We start from the raw sequence: 17,065 nt of genomic DNA on the forward strand, positions 1-17,065 counted from the left end.
ATACCCAGAAGCGTTCTATACGTTCTATACGTGGTGATCGTCCCTGACGGTGTATAGACCGGCGCGACGACGGCGGCGATAGTAGGCCCGGCTGCGCGGACGACCAATCGCGCCGCACGACTAGTGGGGATGCTGGTAGGTGCGTCGCGACAGGGGGGGGAGGTGAGAGGGTTTTCCACCGCCAACGTCGCCGTCACCGCCGCCGACGCAGGGGGCCGCAGCGCCGCGAGTTCTCCCGTCAGAGAGCCGGCAGCCCGCAACGCGAGTGTTGCTGCCGAGCTTTGATAATCGAGAGGTTACAACAAGCACTGTGAGAATCGTCGCCGTCGCCGTCGCCGTCGCCCTCGCTCTCGCCGCCGTCGACAGCAGGGGACAGGGCCCGTCGAGGAGAGGAGGATTTCGCGTCCGTATACCGATTTCCGACGTGCACTCGACGGAGAGGCTTCCGCTTTGGACAACGAAACGTCGTTCGCCGTCGGAGGCCGTCCGTCGATCTCTCTACGCCGGTCTCCGCGTAGTTCTCCATCTCTCGGACCCTCCTCTCTCTCGTTCGGTCTCTCGCCCGTCCGCTCGCAACCCCCGTCGTCTTCGGGACGCCCGGTGTTGTAGCACCGCAGTACTCGCCTCGATACATAGAGACACGTATAACGTCAAACGTACGTCACTGTGCTTCACTCGAGTTCTATCATTCCTCATCGCTCTCTTTTTTCTGTTCTACCTCTTCTTTTCTACCTTTCCTATTTCTTTCCTACCCTTTTTCCTTGCCTACTATTCTCTACGTTACTCCTCCTCCCCCCTCGCCTTAATCTCGTTCTCAATCGTTCCGATCTCTGCGTCTGGTACAGTACTTTTCGCGGTGCGCTAAAGGAGCGAGAGAGGTGTGCCCCGCTCCATCTCCCATTGGGCTTCGAGAAAGCAGACGAAGGGACAAACAACTTGGAGACGGACAGTCTCCAACGCGCGACACTTCTTTCCTTCGAGGGACATCCCGTTAATCACGGGCGACGTCATCGTTCGCATATTACCGCAGTGGTAACAGCCCTCCAGGATACTTTCGGAACCTGGAATTCAGTTCGTTGAGGCTACCCCGGCTCGTGGTACCCAGGAATATTGCTGGGGGAGTGTAACGAGTAACCAGGTGAGTACGCTACTACTATTGGAGACTTGGCCGAGAGCTCGACAGACTCGAACCGATCGAAATCCGCTACGTGTCGGCGACCTACCATTTAACCGGGTCACGATGGCAACGATGGACGAACGGACAGACGGACGGTTGAGGCGTGTGCAACCCTGACGAAATTTGTGCTGACGATTTTCTCGCCTGCCATATGACGTATGGATTTTATCGGTCGACACACCGCCCGCCGCCACTGCCGCCGTCACCGCTATCGCTGGGTGCCTCGCGAGAGGGGGCGATCTGTTACTAAGGGGTTGCACTGCAGTGCACGGTACGTGGTGGGGTGGTTTCGTCCCGGAAGTTTCACCGGGATGCAATCAATTCTCGTTCGCCGGTCATCTTCATTACTTCTGGTATTGGAATAACTTGTAATTCGATATCTTATTGATCTTTTTGTTAAAGCAAACAGAAAAATTTTATCGACAGTGCTATCTACTGTCTAAAGAATGTCTTAACAGAAGGTACCGGCATCATTTCCTCATGACCACAGTACATTTCGAATGGATCGATCGTGATTCGACCACGTAAGACTTTCGGCTGTTCCCCTCGTTGAACTCCAGTCGAATTTGGATCAATGATCTAAGGACTATGCGGAGCACCCGGCATTGTGCCCGTCCTGCGCATTACGCCCGTTAGGATGTAATAACGCTGTACGGAGGGCTCGTGTAATTCCTGCGCAATACCGGCTTCGCCGACGTGCGTGCGTACGGTACGACCACGGCGCCGACTCGTCGAGGAGGCAGCAATCTCCTCGTTGGATCGTTCCCCGACGATCCTCCACCCGTGATCGTAAAATATTGGAAATTCTGCGGACCTGCAAATTCCACAGTGAATACATGAGGCTTCCTAGACTCCTCCTTCCCGGAAAACTGATTTCCCTTTTTCCCCGGAAAAAGCTCGGCCTCTCGTAGGGTTTCGACGGGAATCTCATCAACGTTCGGCTTAACTGCAGAAAAGTGCGCAGGGCCGCTCGTGTGCAGCCTTCGCCTTGAGATCTTCGATTTGGCGACCGGCTAGTAATACTTCATTTCCATTTGAATTCTCGTACGCATATATAGATATTCCCGAATCCAGATACGACATATATTGCTATGAGAATTGTTGTAGATGTTAGAAGAATAGACTTGAATCTCATTGAGAAATAAGCTCCGAAAACTATTCTTGTCGGGAATTATTCAAAAGTTTGTATTAGCAATAAACATCGTACGGATTTCTCGAAATTGACTTAAGTGGAATCGGTGTCTCCTTCTCAAATTTGTAATCGCAGGTTTATGAAACGAATGGGATCGTTAATGAATTCTGTATTGTGTCGCTACGACTGGAGAAGTTCGAGAGTTTTCAACGATTGATCGTCCATCATAAAGTTTCTCCAGTGCATATGTTAGTCGACCATAAAGCGAGTATTAAAGGGTAATATCGAGATTATGCCGTTTGTATGGAGAAGGAATTACGACCGCATTTCGACATAAGGAATAGGAGCGAGGCAGGAGGCAGAGCAGCGCTTTGTGTACCGCCAACCCTCTTGACATTAAGCTTCTCCTCGACCCTTGCCACTTCTATTTCGGCTCCGACTCCATTTCATCTCTCATCTTTCGTACGCAGTGCAGATGGAGCATCCGTATGAGCGTACGGAGCATTTGTTAGACAGACGGTACGATGGCGCGGCAAAAGTAGATTTAACGAATAATCAAAGCAATAGTGGAACACGAATCGGCCGGCTGGGGCTTTCTTTGTCTCGACTGACCGCGTTGGATACGTTAATTGCAATTAGCACATGCATGTAGCGTAGTACCTACACTAATAAAGAGTAGGGGTAACCATGATAACGTTAAGCTGGAGCTTTGCCTTAACGGGATATGAAAATTTAACCTCACGAAGATATTAGAGTCATTTTTTATTTTATTTTTTCTTTTATGCGAGACTCACCGTGATAACGTAATTTTCTTTTCGTTTACTATAAGTATTATGATCTTGGCTATTTAAGATTTAAAAGCTGAGTATATCGCGTCAGTGATTGAATGGCCGTCGTGAAAAGAAGATTAAGTGACGGCGCGTTAAAAGGCCGATAAGATTAAAATGAGAAAGTAGCTACAGTCTAATGGCGAAATAACTTCTCTCTCACCCGATCAAGCGATCAGCAGACAGTCGATAACCAGAGAGATTATCTATAACTATTTCTCTTATATTATTTATATTCCCTTATCGCGTGTTCAACGGTTCAATCAAAATTACCATATCTGTTCAAATTGATTTAAAAATAAATTCTTTTAAGATCAATTGGAGATCCTTTAAAATCAAAGTTTGAACATAAGATAATAACTTATTGATTTAACATTTTTCGTCAATTCATGTTAGTTAGAGTGAGATAGCACATATCTTTTTTCTCTCGCGCTGCTGCAGAGTGAGATATAACATATCTTCTCTCATTCGCACGATTTTAACGAAAAATGCCAGATCTCTTGTTATAATTAGACTCTGATTAAAGGATCTCTAATTGTAAGATCAATCATTGGCTGTACCAAATTCCTTGTTATAATTACAGGGTTTCTAAGATTAATCATTGATCGTTGATGATATATGATATACTTATGAGAGAGATATATAAGAATACAAGGTGTTTCATAATGGCGGTCGAATATGATTTTGGGATAAATTTCTTATTGGTGATAAATTTCTAATAACAGTTTTATATTGGCTTATAACATTTTGGGCTAATTTCTGATTGGTCATCGACTTGCGCATCCACCTTGGCATCCACGGAAATGAAATTGTTATTCTTACATCATGGATGTACCTATCTAAGAGATATATTGATTAACAAATAGCATGCAGAAAATTACTACAGAAAAAAGATTATTTCCCAAGAATCTTTCATGATGTATGATATTACAGCAATGAGTACCACGGACCCTACCGGGGAGGGTGGAGGAGGGGGAGGAGGAGGAGGAGAAAGCGCTACAACGACTAATGTCGAGCAGACTCCATCCCCAAGCACTCCGATCACTGGCACCTCCGTACCGATGCAGGTAAAATCATTAGATTTATAAAGTACCGCAAATGACTTTTAAAATGTTGCGTCAATTGACGGAATTGTCAATATGGCGGAAGTGCACATAGTACACGATTTCAAGCATGGTGGTTCATCTTTTAAAGTATACTTACATTTCCCTTCGTACACTTTCATGCACTAAACTTCTACAACAAATAAACCCGTATTAAACTAAATAATACATAAATTAAGCATTCATACATATTTTTTTGATCATAAATAAACTAATAATTACAATTAAAAAACATTTATTTACATACTTGACGTCTTCATTTTTTTTCTCAAATAAAGTACTTATATACAAATGCATAAATTTGAAATGGTCGCATTTCGCGTCAAAATGGAGGCGATTTTACGATACTTTACAAATCTAATGATTTTACATGCAGGCAGCCACTCAACAACAACAGCAACCGCAACAACATCCGCCACCGTCACCCTTGAGTGGCTGCTACCTTCTCGTGGTGCTTCCTGAGCCTCATACCGCACAACATAAGGACCTCATCCTGAATCGCCTCGCAAAAGGTAAGATGTTTATTTTACGCGATTATAATTAGAGTTTCGCAATCATATACACTTTCTGCTATAATCATTCTTAATAACAGAAAAAGACATGAGTCACATATATGCGGGGACATATAATGGAAAAAACCCCCCTTTAGCTTTCTATACGCAAAATACGACTCCACACGCGATCCTTCGATACGCGTTATCAGTCTAACGGCACGCATTAATGCGATTATAGCTGATAGACACGTGTTTATTGTTATAATTGTATTGTAATAATGAATTATATCCCTGCGCAAATATCGAGATTTAATCATATATCGGATACAACAGTTCGTCGACGATACAAATGGCATGCTAAGCTTAGTTGAGAATGCATTTTGCGATTGCACATTGTTAGATATCAAAGGAACAATTAATGATAATCCAATGCTTTGAGTTAAATAACATTTTATTTTCAATTCCATGTGTGTCAAAATCAATCCATTTCTGTGGTTAGTTTCAAATTCATTAGTTAAAATATCATCGTTAAAATATTAACGTATGCATTTAATAAATAATAAACTACATTTGAGTTAAATTTAATATATTTTTTTTAATTAAATTATTTTAAAAATTGGGTATAATTCGACATTACGAATTTAATCAAGGTTACCAAAAATTCTTCGTCCTAAAATTCCATAATTTTTTCCTGATTTACAGACAAAATTTCATGATTTTTCCTGGTTTTCAATAATATTTTGAAACTATTTTTCTAATTTGTGGAAACGATCGAATATTTGACAGAGCAATTTAATATAGCAATATTTGCATTTAATTATTAAGTTGGTAGTATTCCAAAACTGTGTGTGTATTCCAAACTTCTTTAAAACCAAGAATTTTAATTTTCCAGAAAATTTTGCAAAATTCCCTTACTTTTCCCTAATTTCCTTGACCGTTTTCAATTTCCCTAACATTTCTGTGATTTCCTCGATTTCCAGTTTTGTGGCAATCCTGTTAATAGTGCAGTGATTCGCGATCGTAATCATCTTCCATTTCAGCGGTCGTATCACAACGTCGCGTTTCCGGATTAAGATCGCGCATATCCGTCGCATTGCTTACTTCCTGGATGTGTATACGACTGTGTCTGTCTAACGGTGCTCGTCATCCGATTATATTCCTTTCGAGATATCGGACAGGCTCGACGGACAGTTGGTTGCTAGGCGGATAGCAAAACGGACACACGTATTCTCTTTTTCTTTCTCTCTTATATGAGAAGAAAATCGTCATGGCGCACAACTCGTTTATTCCTAATCGTTTGCCAATTAGATGTTCGATATCGAGCCGCTAATTCCTACGTTTTCCCCACAGGCGTGTATGAATGATGGTCGGCGATGCCGATACCTATAAAGCTTCTTTCAATCGCTCGAGAAAGGTGCTTGTAAGTGGCACTATGATATTAATTGGCTTTTATGGCGAACATTCGTTCGTTTGCGGTTCACCGTAATTAATATGGCAGTAATGTACGATCGATATGACAATTCCATTTCCTTAGCTCACTCAAGTCAATCGTGTCGATACTGGTTTCTTTTTTTTTTTTTATAAAAATAGAAGAGGCCAGTCGACACTGATCGACTTCAGTAGGGACGAACCTTTACACTCGCACAAAACGTAAAAATTAAATGTTTCAAAGTTTTTACATTATTATTTGCGCAATTTTAACAGTGCTGTACTCTAATTAGTCCATATTTTTCTTTAGATGTGTTAATTTTTAATTTTGGAAATTCGCACCATAGGTACAATCTTTTCGAAAATTTTACGTCAAAAGAAGTCATACATTCTTATAAAAACACATAATCTCAAGAAAAAAAAATTTACGTAAAGAAATATCCTTAAATTTATATATCGTTAACTTCAAATCAAAAGTATATTTTCTACAGTAACAATTTTTTAAATGCATCAAAAGATTAAGAGGGAATACTATGTAATCTTTTATATTATATCGCTTCACTATTATTATTATCGTCACGAAATTGTCGTTACAATCGCTATATAGGAATATGTGCTTGGGGTTCATAATTAGCGACGCCAACGTGGTCCACATATTAAATTAGAAGTGATAAAAAGGAAGCATAAAAGGACCAATAAAAAGAAATATGTCATATACTATGTCCTTTCGATAAAGATAAGTGCAGTACATTGTGGAATTTCAATAATAGCAGGGACATCGATTTCAAATTGATCAAAGGGTCGATTAATAAAAATTTATATCAGTATATTTTTTATTACGTGCAACTTTGTTAATTGGAATTTTTCTTCGGGATATGTATTTCTATTTATGCACGTTTCTAAAGTACTGGTATAACATCATGTTCCCTGCAGTTGAAACAACGAAATATATTGCTCTGTAATATATTGCTCTTCTGAAGTGCAGAAAATAAAATTAATGTATTAACACTGCGTTTTTAAAGAGAGAAAGAGAAAGAGAGAGAGAGAGAGGGGGGGGAAGCCGACTCACGAACTCCGTACTCGTGTTTTCCGCATTGCGCCAGTGATGATTTTTAACGACGCGCTCGTCGACTTCGTTTAACGTTTATTTGACAATTTTTCAATCCTTTCGCATGCAAATTCTATAGTCTGCCTCGCCGCGTTCGTTTGCATTTGCAACGATGATTTCGCGAAAAGCCATCCGATAATAACGCTGTGTGCGTATATGTACGTGAGTGCCGTAACTTTGCCGTTAATAGCGAACCATATTCATATAGCGTACATAGAATTTAACCTGCGATTAAATATTGTATATTCCAATTATGTATTAAAGTATTCCATTATAAACGTAAAGTGTACGTTTATTCTGTAAATATAACGAACGCAAAAACTGTGCACGGTTTAATTTCGAAGCTCGCAATATATATATATATATATACATATATACATATATAAAACTAGACTTATTTAATCTGTATTTTTTAAAAATTAGTTACACAGGAGCACAAAAAAATTTTTGAAGAACAGCTCAAATCAGAGTGTTTTTTTTTATAGATTTTGAGTCTACATCCGAATTCGTATTGTTCCATCATGTCCAGTTTTTAGATGTAATCAAGAAAAATGATCGAAAATATGTGCAAATTGAAACATTTAAAGAAACTCAGCAAAAGTAAATATAGTATTAAAATGCGGTCGCAGAACTGATTTAAATATATTTTAGCAAGTTTAATAAAGTGTAAGAAACAAAAATTTTGCTTTACTGTTAGGTATTATAACTTATATATGCACCGCGTAAATTCATTCTGATATATTTTGTGCCCAACTTTGTGGCTAACTTACTTTCCAAAAGTAACAATTAAAATAATTATTTCTGAAAAAATTTTCCGTAGGTCACGCAGATCGGCTGATTATTTGTTGCACAATATATTTTACACCGATTTGTTTTGTAACGTGTTAGGTTATAATACCTAACATTATTAGTAAAGAAAAATTTTTTTGTTTTTTATACTTTGTCAAACTTACCAAAATATATTTAAATCAATTCTGCGACCGCATTTTAATGTTATATTTACTTTTGCTCTTTCCTTAAATGTTTTAATTTTTATAAACTTTTCCATTTTTCTTGATTATCTAAAAAACTGGACGTGATAGAGAAAAACGGCTTACAAATTAGAATTCAGCGATTCAAAATCTATAAGAACCATCTACTTTGAGTTGGCTCTCCAAAAATTTTTTTTATAGTCCTATAATATTATTAAAGTCTGTATTTACTGCAGCCATCTTGGATTGTGACGTGTGAAACGAGAAAAATACATAGAGAAAATTCTAGCAAACTATATTAAAATGTATTTTTTTAATAAAACAGCATTTACAATCAACAGAATAGATTTGTATTTGGATTTTGTAAAATGTACCGAAAACTCCCTTTGTGTTCCAGTAGTTAACAAATAACCACATATTTGAAATTGAATTATGTCTAACCAAAAAAAGAAACATGAAAGCTATATGACAGCTGTCGAATCAAGAAATGTAATTATAATTTTATTTTGAAACAAAAAGAGAATTTTCGGTACATTTTACGAGTGTACTCTATCAAATGCAAATATTGTTTTATTAAAAAATATTTCTATTTTAATGTGTATTGTGCAAGAATTTTCATTGCGTTTTCTCGCTTCTAATATCATCAATTTAAAAATCAGTGCTGAAGGAGCTTTAAATTATTATATTTATAGTTATAGAAACTTTAAATTATTATATTTATAATAATCATTATAATCATCACATGTCTCTCATATCTAATTCTGTTTTTTCTTCTTCGCATTTTGCCGATTTCTTTGTGTTTCGAAGTCAACATACAGATCTTCGAGATTACTTGTGCAGTCGCGTACGATCATTAAGATTCGCTTTACTTTAGACTTACACGGGAAAATAGCCACGCAAAAACATTCCCCGCGCTTCGTGCTTCAGCATGATTTGCTCTTTTCTTCATCAAGAAGTGCAGGAGCTCTTCTTACTTCGTTCTCTTCGTATAGACCTCCTCTCCTGCTTCGCGTAAATTTAGCGGTAGATTTCGAGCCTGTGAGACATTTGCCGCGCCATTTGCCGCATGTTGCGGGCGTTACCGCGTGCTCGCGGCTTCGCCGTGTCCTTAAATACACTCAAAAACTCGCGCGTACGCTTTTACGAATCCTCTGGTTCAAGCTCGTTGAGCCCTCGTCACGCGAGCATATTTCTAATTTGTTTTTTTTACTACCTACGCTACCGTTACATCCACTATTTTCTTGCTCTTCAGCAAGATTCCAATTGCACTGTTCAAGGAGCTTTACAAGCGCAAAGGCGGAAATAGGAATTTACGCAAGATCGAACTTTTATCTTGACGGATTTATATTGCTTACTGAACGAAACTAATAACTTAGAGTATAACCTAATATACCATAAAACAAGGCTTTTGCAGTCGTAACTGCTTTACGATATCCTTATAGGTTATTTCATTTCTCCGCAAAGGTCGAAGGTCCTGAGAATCTCCGGTTTCGACAAAAAAGAAATTTTGTATGCCACAGCGAGCCTTTCAAAGGCAAATTGCGACCGTTTTTGCGCGCTCACAGAGTTCGTGGATTGCAAAATATATCGCTGGATACGTGGTATTAGATTGCGGGGGAACGGTGTGGCGTTTTGAAAGGGATATTTCCTGCCCGGTATTATCCTTTGCGACGCGTATTCCATTTAGTCCTAGTCGCCATTGAGCGTGAATCGCTAAGTCCACGTGCTATGCATGTGGAAATAATAATAGCAATTTATTTTCGAGGGACAAACGGTTCACCTTTCTGAAAGGACTTTTCCGCTCGTCCGATGATTTAGGTGTGCTCATATAAAAAGTTTTATGAATATGAATATAGCAAGAAGCAACATGTTCTATGCAAATTCTACATTCTTTCCCATTGTTCTCTATTAATTAAATTCTATTAAATATCTCTACACTTGCGATATCAGTATGGTTAATGCAATATGCTTACGTCATGTCCGTATACCTTGCTCATATTTTTACTTTATTGATATAGCTTGATGTTACACACTTATTCTATTCATAATTGATCGAGTAATTGATAAATGACCATGTTTACGGAACTATTTATTGGAAACATATCGATAGATTTTGATAAATATACCTATAATAATTATTACAGTACATTATGATTTAAAAGATATATACATTTAATAAAAGATATACACATTTAATATATGCATACACAGAAAAAAAATTTGCAGATTTTGAATAAATATTTACTCCAATAGTACTAACGAAATATTTACTAAATGTAAACATATATTTATTTAAACACAACTGTTTTATTTTAAATAAACATTTATTTACTATAAATAAATATTTCGTTAGTACTATTGGAGTAAATATTTATTTAAAATCTGCAAATTTTATTTTCAGTGTAGTCAAATTTTTAAAATTATAAATTTTTTAAAATTATAAATTTTATTAATAAGATAATATTTTTTAAATAAAAAGAATACTTATATTTAAATATAAATGATTTTCTAGCTAAAATAAAAGTTAGCATTGCGACAGTTAGCATTCCTATGATACCCGCATATCGTTTTTTCTCGAAGTATCATATTCGCGGGATCTTCGCGATCGATCCCTGTTCATACAAGCGCGTAAAAGTGTGCACACGTGTGCACACCACCTCATGTTGTACGTCTATTCTCTGCTCGACGGACGAGGGTTACAGGCCTTAAATGTCTGTTTGTATTTATAGAGCTACGACATGCATTTCGGAGAATCTCTTCTTTCGCCGATCTTCGAGGACGATATGTACCCCTGATGTCGCGTTGCCTCTTAGTCAGTCTCTTTATTCGCGAACCGGAATTCGTTCTATGAACAAATGAAAAGACACCACGGCGTTCCCTTATATTCTTTCTTATCGCTCCTCACAGATCGGCATTAGTCATAGCGGATAACAGAAATAGATATCAGACTGTACTCAAAATAAAACGAAGAAACGCACTTTTATTGGTCTTATTGAGATATATTCAGTTTTAATGTATTTTTTAATACAATGTTGATATGTTAAAAAATTCTCGAATAGAAAAATACAAATATACTTATACGTTTTTATATCAAAGTCATCCTATGCTTACATAAATTTGACAATTTGATGATAATTTTACGCATAGATGTAAGTATTTAATATAATATATATTAGTGATTATTATTGCTAATCGCGATCTAAATATGGATTGCCTTGAATTTATTGACACTGAACATGGATAAGGACGTGTCCTCGGAGCCATTGACCATATCGTTATGAAGGTTCAGCGCTATGTGCACGACTTCTTGTACCGATGACTTTTTCTCTGGCTATTGATATAGGTTTATATATAACATTAACCTAGGAAATATCAATCACAAAAAATATGTCTGTTAACAAAGCAGCCGTGAAAATTACGCAAATTAATAATAAATTTTCTTATATATAACTCCTTCGTCTTAATAAAAGATTATAAATTTAATATATAAAAGACAAAGAGAGCGACTCATAATACATACATATATTATCTCTCACTCTCTCTGTTTCTCCTTCTTCGGTCCTCTTTGTTTGTTATGATATTTTATCATAAATATATTTCCATGTTAAAAAGCTATTTTTTTGCGACAGAACTGTTTCGTGGACCAAGCGCGCGCTGGATTCAATTATAATTTCGCCAATCGATATGGCAATTCGTTATTTATGACGGTAGTGAATTCAGGGGTCCGAATATTTCGTGGAACTCCGATTATATCATGCGAAATTTCGCACGCACGCAATTCGTCTCTATGGCTTGCGTGACGCACCTTGCGCCGCACCGAGATGCATATTTTATTAGGGAACAGTATCTATTATGAACGGCAAGTGAATACATGGTGACAGCTCGCCGTAAATAATACGGTCAATCTTCTCGGGACAAGGAAAACTGATAATTCGATGATACTCACATAATGAACCGTATTTAAAACTGCGATACGTGAGACACGTTTTTTCGAAATTGAATCATTCGGAATTGAGTTCATGAAAAACAGTTTCGATCGCTGATACCAATTTAGAACAGAGGTGAATATACGAAGCACCTTTTTTGCACATATACTCGATCAATCACCGTGTATTTTCGTCATAGATATAGATTCGGGTCATCGCCTCTAAGTATCCACGTAATTATCGGTAAACACCTGTATATCAAAAGTTCACACGTCGAATGATCGATCGTGTGTAGCGATAATCACAGATAAGTATGTATACGCAAAACAGTGTCCTGGTACGTACGACTCTTATGTGTGCTGCATGATACTCGACAATGTTTGGATTACGTCGGCTTTCCGAAATAATGATCAGTTAAACTATGTGTGTTGTGTTTATGTTATGTACAGCACATCGTACCGCACTGTTCGTTACTGCAATTTGATAAATATCTTTTAACGTGCGAAATGTTCCGACTGCAAATCAGAATTTGTCGTTACAAACGTTTTAATTAAAGGCTCTGTAAATTTTTGTCGTTAAACATTAAAATTTAGAGCAGTTTATCTGAGAATAATATTGTCTATAGAAGATATCGATCTGAAGGAAGTTCAAGACATATAGATATGGAACAATGCGAAATTAGTTTCAATTGTGTACTGTTCTCAATTAAATTGCTCGGTAGTAAGTACATCATGTAGTTTCCGTAATAATAATAATTTCTACACTTAAAGCATGTATTATGTAATGTAAAATAAGTTACATATGTTATCCTATTAGATAAAATGAATAAAGTTTCCTACCATCTACGGAATTACAAAGCAAACTCAGTAAAACAATAAATTGTCAAAATTATAATACAGAAGTAAGATATTATTTTGTTATACATCACGAAAATGTTTATATATTTTTTTTTAAGTTACAACAAGCAAGTATAATTAAATTAGAGGATTTTTTCTCTGTGAAACATTCAACAAAAAAATCGCTCATATAATTTTTAATTTCTATTTTCTGCTTCATAAATATTTTCATAAATTTTTAAATAAGTGATTTATTATCGACAGCAAAGTATAGAAAAATTCGATGCGTGGCTTTTGCATCATAAATGTGTTGAATCATGTATATACTAATCAACGTAATCGAACATTATTTGTTCATGCTGCACTATTATTTTACAACGATAAACTGAGCATTTGCGAAATTAAAAGGATTTTTTAATGTGATGAAAGGCATGTAGATTCAAGTTTGTCGTTACTAAAGAAATCATTTTAAAAGCAATTATTCGCATTATTCTTCAAAGGATATTTGTAATATTAAAGTGAATGCAAAGAAGTAACGACATAAACTAGCAAAAAAAGATCAACTATTCTCCATCATCGATACTCGCAGAAATTAACATGCCAGATAAATTTCAACACCAGTTGGAATTTCTCATGAAATTTGCGCGATATTAATGGGTAACACGTGCAGTTAGCAAATAACGCGGAACTGTGCGCCGCGTAAGTATTTCATTAAATACAAACTTATTTTAACGCGTTTCTACGTTTGTCGCGTATAAAGAAAGAATTGTGGATTATAACAGAATGAAATTTATATTTATCGTTAATAAAACAATCTCAACAGATATTTAAAATATGACATTGTAAACTTACTCGAAGGGACATGACGTTATTAAAGTTTAGTAAAAAGGAGAGTAAAAAAGGAGAGTATGAAAAGGCACAATGTAGCATCACACTGGAAAAAGAGTCTGATTGCATCAATTGGAATTTTGGTTGAAAATGGACAAATATAAATTTTTTAAAATTTATTATAATTCTAATTGAAATAACTAGAATTCGGATTGATATGATCAGAATTTTCTGGTTCGTTCATTTTCAATCGAAATTTTCAACAGAAATTTTTCTCAGTGAGGATGTGGGATATCAAGAATGATGATCAGCAGAAAAGTGTACAATGGTCGAAGAAAGGAGCATGGAAAAGAAAGAACAGGCAGCTAAGAAATGGACTGATACAAAAGAACGATTTTACGACATTTTCGTCTGAAATAAATGTGCCACTACAGTAATGATATAAATACTATCTCACCTATAAAAGTATTGGAAGCACGCGGATAGAAAATCAAGAAGTCTGAAGAAAAAATAGGTTTTCGATAACGAGAGACACAGAAGCTGAAATCGTGCAGGAAATGAGAGAAGAGGAAAGAAGGTAAATAATGTGTTTGAGAGAAAGAGGGGAAAAAGAGAAGGTAACAAACAGAAAGAAAGAGAGAGAAAGACAAAAGGCAGTATAATGATCGGAACAAAAGATTTGCAAAGGGAAAAAAAGAGGATACGTAAGAGGAGGGTAGGAAAGGAACGTGAAGCAGCGAAAGGACGAGAGGGTAAGAAGGTTGCAAAAAAAGGAATAGGGCAACGTCGGCAGTTGGGGTGAACGAGAGAGGGCGAGAGTGTAGCTGTAGGTTGATGCGGCATGCGCATGTTGGTACCTGCCTACGGCCACATCCCCGCACAGTCCCAGAACTTCGATCAATAATCCATCCACTCCGGTTCCGAGTGAAAATTGTCGCTAAGCCGAAATAACGATGTTATTTCATTTTCTCCGCCACGTGCGATCGAAGCCGAGCGTCAGCGTCCGTACATAAAAGCACAGAAAGAAGCAGGGGGAGAGAGGGACAGAGAACAAAGAAAAGTGCATTGTGCAAATGTACAGGGAAACTTGAGAAATGAAGGAACGGGGAAGAAACGGGGGAGAAGACCAGTTAATCGACGAAATGGATCGTGCACACGCAACAAAGTTACAATTAATGAAAGAAGTTACAGAGTGACATCTAAAGAGATAAGGCAACCTTAAATTTTTAGGAGGAAGAGTAATGTGAGAAGTATCATTACTGCAACTTTCAACACAAGAAACTTGCAAATTTCACTTTGCAATGGTCTTTGTTAAATTATCAGACGATTTGAAATGGAAAATTATACTGTAATGTATACAAGGTATAATTTACTGACACAGTCTAGAGCTAGAAAACGACGATGAGATGAGATGAGATAAAAGCATCGCGTATTCTATGAGCAGTGGTAGCAAGGTCGTCGTTCACGGGTCAAGGGATAATTGGAGTGAAGGGTGTGTATCCTGTCTCGAGTTCCTAATGAGAATTAAAAGTTTTAATTTCGCATCCTGTGCGGAGGCGAACGCGTCACGCTCGTCCGCGCTGAGCAAACTACGAAGCTGTACTTTTGTGAAAAACGACGAGGAAAATGTCTAATCCTTTTAGCGATGATTTAATATTGTTCGAAAATTGCACAAATTGCACGCGACAGAGATCCTTTGTTGCTCCTTCAGCTGTCTTCATGGCTAATTCATAGAACGGCAACAAGATGGACGTGAGTCATGGGATGATGAAATCTTTGCAAGGATACGCGAAGACATCTGGGTAATATGACCGACAAAGTAGTCTTTTACGGATCGTTGGGTTATTATATTACTGACCTAAACTCCATGTTGGCACAATTCAGCGAGACATTAATGGACTCGTCGTCGCTAAGAATTGCCACTGTCGGCTATCAGATGCAGTTACCTATTATTAGTGGAACGCATCAGGGGGATAAATTCGTTTTGCCGAAATATATAGGATACCTTTTGTTCAACGAAAATTTCAACATTGTTTTTATTTTAAAAGGATATTTAATATAATAAATCTAATTGAGAAAAATGTGCCGAGATAAAGCTTTGAGACGTTACTTAAGAATACCCAATATAATGTTATTACGTATGAGGTATATTTTTAGTGAGTATCGGCAAGGCTAACGGTATAGAAAAAATTCTCAATGCTGTATTATGTATATTACATTATATACCGTCTCTAATATTATTTAATACTATATAACACTGTTTATTTTCCACCTGATATTATCTAACATTATACGACACTGTTATATGTATACTGTATTACGCATCCACGCATGATGTGTTATATTTACGTTCATATGGTTTTACAAAATAAAATCTGTTCGTTATATGTTCATTCGATTAGATTCATTATATGAATGCACTCAGGTCGATTGGGAACAATTCTCATAGCTCGACGAGTATCCAAGAGGTAAAAAAAGAAAAAAATTCGTTTTGTATTCGATTTGTACTTATCGTTATGAAATTGTGAAATATTGATATAAACGAATTTGTTCAATCGCAAAGTCGAGCCTATAAAAAAAGAAATCATGCGGGAAATGTCTTCTCGTTCATATTTTATGTGGTACCCAATGACAGTGGTATTGAATGTATCACTTTTTTTCGATATGCCAAAGATTTAGATGGGAAAGCTATATTATATCTTTAATGCATTTGAAAAATCGCACAAAATGAGATGCTTTAGAAATTGATGTCGCTTTTATATATATATATATATATATATACACACATTTTTATCGTACAATAATATCTATACTTAATCCTCCGTCTACAAATTGAGTTTTTTTTCCAGCCTAATTTTGTTTTATTGTTCTAGGGTGCGGTCCACTTGGCGCTGCAAATGCTTCCAAGCATTTAATTGAAAGAAAGAATTTCGTTAATTAACCAATCAAAAAATACTTCAAAGCATTTGTAGTATCAAGTGGACTGTAGCCCAATTCTTTAAATTTCTTGGAGTGAAATTTCGCTCCAAGAGAGTGAAAATACAGCTATTTTTGGAGAGGAGTAAAAATACACACTTATTAAGAAAAATTAATCTTGCTTCTTTTTTGGAGTGAGATTCTTTGAACTGAAATTTCACTCAAAAAGAATGAAAATTGTCACTCTTTTTTAAGAAGTGCAATATTTTCACTCTTCTGCAAAAATGGCTGTATTTTCACTCTCTTAGAGTGAGATTTC

The 17,065-nt window shown here is 36.9% G+C and overlaps 1 protein-coding gene across 1 annotated transcript in view; it reads left to right on the forward strand.

Moving 5' to 3' along the window:
* The first annotated feature begins 369 nt into the window (after nt 1–369).
* LOC108729021 (microtubule-associated protein futsch) overlaps nt 370–17,065 on the forward strand; it is a 52,353-nt gene continuing 35,657 nt past the window's right edge. The window contains exons 1-4 of the mRNA XM_018457922.1: nt 370–656; nt 846–1,138; nt 4,070–4,203; nt 4,616–4,751. Coding sequence (XP_018313424.1) covers nt 4,072–4,203; nt 4,616–4,751 — 268 coding nt within the window. The 5' untranslated portion in view covers nt 370–656; nt 846–1,138; nt 4,070–4,071. The remainder of the gene's footprint in view (nt 657–845; nt 1,139–4,069; nt 4,204–4,615; nt 4,752–17,065) is intronic.

The sequence above is a fragment of the Mycetomoellerius zeteki genome, unplaced genomic scaffold (assembly GCF_001594055.1).
Source record: "Mycetomoellerius zeteki isolate Tzet28-1 unplaced genomic scaffold, Tzet1.0 scaffold690, whole genome shotgun sequence".
NCBI lineage: Eukaryota > Metazoa > Arthropoda > Insecta > Hymenoptera > Formicidae > Mycetomoellerius > Mycetomoellerius zeteki.